At 46.3% G+C, this 6,353-nt stretch overlaps 1 protein-coding gene across 1 annotated transcript; it reads left to right on the forward strand.

The window, feature by feature from the left end:
* Nucleotides 1–2,299: 2,299 nt before the first annotated feature.
* On the forward strand, nt 2,300–6,009 carry PROCR (protein C receptor; the record flags this gene model as incomplete). The annotated part of the gene is made up of 4 exons (XM_084247189.1): nt 2,300–2,378; nt 4,532–4,783; nt 5,419–5,697; nt 5,894–6,009. 4 exons carry the CDS (start codon nt 2,300–2,302, stop codon nt 6,007–6,009), a joined length of 726 nt encoding a protein of 241 aa, XP_084103315.1.
* Nucleotides 6,010–6,353: the final 344 nt, after the last annotated feature.

Raw genomic sequence — 6,353 nt, forward strand, 5'->3', positions numbered from 1 at the left:
TATGCAAACCACCACTATATAAAGCTTTGAGATATATGCATTTGAAGTATACGTATATAGAAAAGTAAGGAAATGAAAAATAGCAAATTTCAGTTAGTGATTACTTTGGTGGTGGGGTGGGGAGAGAGACACAGTTAAGGGGAGTACACACGGTTTATATTGGCAGTATTTTATTTCTTATGCTGGGTGGTGGGGTCATGTATGTTTGCAACAAAATTCTTCCAGCATGAAATAATTCATAATATTTTTTATAAAAGGCAAGACAATATAATCGGTGGTGATTTAGAGCTTCCATTTTCACCCTCCTCCCCCAGTACAGGAAATCAAGGCCCCATTCTTCCAAACTAAATTACTGAGCTGGAAAAGGACACTGATGTTATTTCTAAGCTAGTTTGCGTCAACTGAGAGGTGAGCATGGACACTCTTTCATGTATTCAGTTCAGTTAGCAGACTGGGAACTTGGCAGGTGTCCAAGGTTTGCCCACTGTGACACCAACTCTCCCTCCAAGCAACAGTTTATAAAATAGTAAAAATTCCCCCTCAGCCCTTTCTCTAATCCCAACCCCCAGAGGTAATCTCTATTAGCAGTACCCTTCCAAACATTTTCCCTATGTATCTAAAAATACACAGACGCACACATAAAGGTTGTTTTTTTTTTTTAAATTTGAGAGTGGAATTATATATGTATTATTTGGATAGAAATAAAAAATTTTAACTAAAAATAGATGGACAATCAATGTCTCATGTCAATACATCAGCTCACAATGATCCTTTTCTACCACAGTTTATTACTTAAACTTTTATTTTTAATTCAACAAGAGATATATGATCAATTTTTGAGCAACACAATAGAGTGATAAAGCCCTTCATAAAATAGAAGGATAGAACCTTCCACAAGATCACCACCCCTAATGCACCAAGACACTTACATACACACTTAATCTCAGGCCCCTCCCTGGAGCTAACTCACTGCTATATTTGATGTAAATCTTTCCAGGTTATTTAGTTGTCATGTGTGGTTGACAAATACTGGTTCTAAACTGTACATAATGTTCTGTGATTTAATCCTGGAGATCTATGCATATCGTAACTATCTCATTCAACCATCCATTCAGCTGACATTTATTTATTTATTATATATTTTATTTATTACATACACTATTCTAGGCACAGTAAAGAACCAAGATGGAGTTCTATCCTCAGGGAGCTTACAGTCTGGTGGGACAACCAATTATTATGTAAATGAATAAATAATTTTAGGGAATGCTAACTAATATGATGAAAATAGGGGGGATATTGGCAGAGGAGGGCTTTTTTTAAAGCTATAACAGTATGATTTATTGTAGTTTAGGGTAGTGATTTTCACACTTTTCTACCTTCTTCATAGAGTAAGAATACATTTTACGCTGTTATTCAAAACAAGCACATACAAAGCCAAAACTCACACTTATACAACTGAACAGTATTACATGAAATTGTTTGCCTTGTTAATGGTGATGCACTAACACTTTTTTATTCTGTTCTATTTCATTAAACAAACAAACAAATAAAAACCTACCCATCATGACTGCTAAATTGTTGTTTTTTTCTACTATGTGACCTCAGTTTAAAAAACATTGCTTTATATAACCAATCCTCTGTCGAGAATTAGATGTTGATTCTCTCCTATTACAAACAATGCTGCAGAAGCTGCTTTATACTCATTCTGTGACTATTTCTGAGAGTAAGAATTTTAATTGTGTGATTACACATGCCTAAAATTCTGAACAGATGTGGCCAAGTTGGAACACTGAATCCTTATCCCAGATCTGTCACTACATCGATGTACAAAGGTTAAGTAAATCCTGCACCTCTTCGGACCTCAGTTTCCCCACCAGTAACCTGCTGATCCTACATCCCACAATCAGCTCTAAGTTAAAAGTAGATGCCCCACCCCCTGACTCAGAGAGGGCAGGGCTTCTCTCCAGGCCCTTCTCCCCCTTTTCCGCTCCCTGTTCCTCGGAAGCTGTCCTGGGTAAAGGGAAAAGGCAGGTCTGGGCAGGAGGGCGCAATGCAGGGCGGGGCAGAGGGAGGGCAAGAGGGAGGCCGGCCCCCTAATAGGAAATGAGACAGGGTAGGAATAACACTTTATAAGTCTGCTGCCTTCTTTCTCCTCCCACCCCACTGGCCACTTTCCAGCCTACTCGGACCAGCCTCCTCCCCTCCCAAGGCAGTTCTCACTTCGCTTTCCCCTAGGCTGCAGCCAGCGGGAGCCCCCCAGCTTGCCAGGTCCAGGTGGAGTCAAGAACCTAACCCCAGGATGTTGACGACATTGCTGCCACTGCTGTTTTTACTGCTCCTGCCTGGCTGGGCCCAATGTAGCCAGGAAGCCTCAGATGGTGAGTCCGGGGCACATGTCCCGCCTTGGGATGGTACTGGAGACTCTGCCAGTTTGGGGACATGCTTGAGATCAGAGGAGAGCCTCTCCCAGTGTCTGTGTCTGCTTCGGCTGGTCTCTCCATAGGGCTGGCAGGGTCCTGGGGACTGGTTTGTGTCCCAAAGTCAAGGCGAGGAAAAACACAGTTCAGCTTATAGGAAGGGGGGAGATGGAAGAGGCTGGAGGGATACAGACCTGGCAGAATGGAAAGGGGACAAGTAGAAAGGGTGAGGAAATTAGGCTCTGGGAGAGGGCTAGAGGGGGTAAGGTCTGAGTTGAGGGTGGAGTGAGTGAGTTTAGTAAAGATGGAAGAGACTCAGAGATGAGATGACAGCTGGAAGGAATGGGAAGACATTGGTAGAATGGATGGAAGACTTTCGGGGGAAAGCCTGGGGCTGAGATGTGTGAGGCAAAAGGGGAGTGTAGACAAGGTGAAGGCAGACCAGGATAGACAGTGAGGCAGAATGCCCTCCTCCCCTCTCTGCAGGGGTCAGGGGTGGAGAAGCTGTGGTCTGTGGAAGAACTCTTGGGTAATCAGGTGCCTGAAAGGACTCCATTTAAGCAGAAAAGGGGGTAATTATACAGGGGCTTGTTCTCTCCTCTCCCACAATCTCTCTAGCTTCAGTCTCCCCCTCAAATAATAACCAGGTCTCTGTGGATACTCACTGTGTTTAAACCATCAATTTACTTACTTAAACCCCACAAGGAGGATAATAGTATCTCCATTTTACAGAGAAGGAGACCAGGACACAGAGCAGTTAAGACCCTTGTTAAAGGTTACCAATAGATATACTTATTCACACCTGCAGATGCAGAACTTGACTTCTCAAATGCAAAAGTGGGCCACACATATACATACACACACACACCCCAACTTACAACCCCAGATGCATTCCCTCCTTGAATATTCTCAGGACACCAACTCCGTGGCAGTCCCTATGGATATAGGAGACAGCAATAACCAGACATGGTTCAGTCACCTAGAGGAGTCCAGTGTAGCCTGTGTATTTGGAAAGAGTGAAGAAGTAGCTGAGCTTATTGAAACAGATCCACTGTGTCTGGAAGGGTAAAGAGGAGAGGCATCAGGAAAACTTCTATTAGGAGAGGGCAATTGAACTGGGTCTTAAAGCATGAATAGAAGTTTGCCAGGAGGCAGAGCAATCCTGTCATACTAGTCACAAGTCAGTCAAAAAGCAGCAGGAGTTCCAGTAGTTTGATAAATGTGAGCATAGGGAAGAGGCTAAAAAAGCAGCGGGGCCTGGTCCCTGGCAACTTGAATGTTAGGCTAAAGACCTTCACTTGATTGTGTGGAAAGACAGCCAATGGGGAGACAGTATAGCTGAGTGGCTAAGAGTGCTGAACTTGGTCTGCCTGCATTCTAACCTGGACTCTGCCATACCATTTTAGTTTGTTTCCCTTATAAGCTGGGGTTAATAATAGTAGTTACTGCATTGAGCTACTGGCAGGAAGGCACACACAAGCTAATAATGTGTATGAAGTTCAGTGACCAGGTCATAATAAGTATGTAATATCAATCAGCTATTTTATTATTATTATTATTATTATTATTGATAGGGAAGTGTTTCACTGGAACACTTTAGGCAGCAAAGGACACAATCTTACTCCTGGTCAGTTAGAGGGAAGATTAGAAGGGGTGAAGCTGAAATATGAGGGTAAGGGGCTGAGGAAGGAAGTTACTTCCCCTGTGCAGATGAGAACAGATGCGGCTGAAGTGAGGTCTTGGCAGATACAGAGAACAGAAGATGGGATGGGGGTTTTACTCTGGGTCAGGATTTGCTGGCCAACCAGAAATGGGGGAGGGAGGGGTGAGAGAGAGAAAGGAGACCACTGTCTGTATTACCTTGGGGCAAGTGGCTTCTGCTCTTCCTGCCTCAGTCTCCTCATCTGTAAAACAAAGATAATAATCCCTGTGTTGCCCTCCTGGCACAGTTACTGTGAGAGCCAAATGGAAGGGAGGGTGGGAGGACACTTTATAGTTTATAAAGGGCCAAGAAGGTGGGCGGCTGGCCTCCAGGTAAGGGGTTATTATCTGTGGTTGGTACACACCGACCCTCCCACGCTGGCCAGAGCCCAACGCGCTGACTCTACCCCCAGGCCAATGGAACTTCCACATGATCCAGAAGTCCTACTTCCGCAACCCCTATCAAGTGTGGCATCGGGGCAACGCGACGCTGGGGGGCCTTCCCACACACACGCTGGAAGGCCCAGACAACAATGTCACTATCCTCCAGCTACAGCCCCTGCAGGACCCTGAAAGCTGGGCCATCATGGAGCGCGGCCTACGCCTCTACCTGCAGCAATTTTCAGGCCTTGTGAGGCTAGTGCACCAAGAGCGGAGTTTGGCCTGTGAGTTGTGGTGCAGGGGACAGGGCTGTGGGGTGGGGCTATAGGGAAGAGGGCAGGGCTTTATGGAAGGACCTGGTTCAAGGAGTGGTGGGTCTGTGGATGGGCGTGGCATGGTGAGCATGAAGCAGGGTCAGCTGACTGCTCAACATTCCAGTGGCTTCAGGGTTCTAGGGTGGAGAGAAGCAGTTCTTAGATGTCCTAGTAACTGGTCCTCAGTCAAGCCCTTTTCCTGCTGGTGTGGCCTCTAGGTAGACCCTAGAAGACCATATGACTGATTCACCCTGACCCCCAAAAATTCATTGAAGTCTCCCCATCCCTCATTTCAGTTTTCCAACTCTTTTCCCTTACAGATCCCCTTTCCTCTCTCCACCCCAGCACTTTACCCTCAACTCAACCATCTCTCTTCACAGAAGCTACTTCCCTTATAGCTCCACACTTTTCTCTCAGAGCCTCCAACTCCTTTCTTTCACAGGCCTCCCATTTCTTCATTATCCCTGACTCCTCTTCACAGCCTCCAACAGTGTAACCCAAGACCTTCCCCACACCCCCTCCACAATCTCTTCCCCTTGGTGGGCATACCCCACACTTAGCTCCCTTTCCACACAGCCCTCTGACCCTGACTCTCCTATCCACAGTTCCTCTGACCGTTCGCTGCTTCCTGGGCTGTGAGTTGCCTCCCGAGGGCTCTAAAGCCCATGTCTTCTTCGAAGTGGCTGTGAATGGGAGTTCTTTTGTGAGTTTCCAGCCAGAGACAGCCTTGTGGGTGGCAGGATCCAAACCACCTTCCAAAGTGGCCACCTACACCCTACAGCAGCTCAACACCTACAACCGTACTCGGTACGAACTGCAGGAATTCCTGCAGGACACCTGTGTGCAGTACATGCAGGAACACATCACCACGAAAAACACGAAAGGTATGATGGGGCTGAAGCTGGTTTTGTGTGTTGCGTGTGTTCTAGGCAAAAGGATGGACCTGAAGGAGGAATACTTTGAACAACAGGAAGCCCAGGGCTGGGGCAGAAATTGGGGCAGAAATTCCTTGGGGTTTTACCCAAACCTTAAACACCTTGGGACCATGCTCTTTAGCCTCACTCTCTCCATCTTCTGCAGGAAGTCAAACAGGCCGCTCCTACACTTCACTGGTCCTGGGCGTCCTGCTGGGCTGTTTCATCATTGCTGGTGTGGCTGTAGGCATCTTCCTGTGCACAGGTGGACGGCGGTGTTAATTATTCTCCAGCCCCCACTGAAAACAGAGCTGAACTGATGGGGGCTGGCAAAGGAGGATCTCAGCTTACAGCAAAATCAGTTCCCCAACTGGGATGAAACATCCCAGAAAATTTGGAGTGGCAGCTGCTTTCTTCTCCCAAACCTGCCAACCAAGTGTTTGGGGCACAGGAGGCAAAGAGGTTAGATAGAGTACTGTGCTTGCTAAGAACTGAAGAATTTGCAAACTTTGCTGAACTGATCCAAGAAGCAAATGCTTATCTATCTTTGGGGAAAACAGATCATGGAGTTGGGGTGAGGGGAGAAAATGTCTATAACCCATCCTCCAAAGACAGAATCACTCAAG

The sequence above is a fragment of the Talpa europaea genome (genome assembly GCF_964194135.1).
Source record: "Talpa europaea genome assembly, chromosome: 11".
In the NCBI taxonomy this organism is placed as follows: domain Eukaryota; kingdom Metazoa; phylum Chordata; class Mammalia; order Eulipotyphla; family Talpidae; genus Talpa; species Talpa europaea.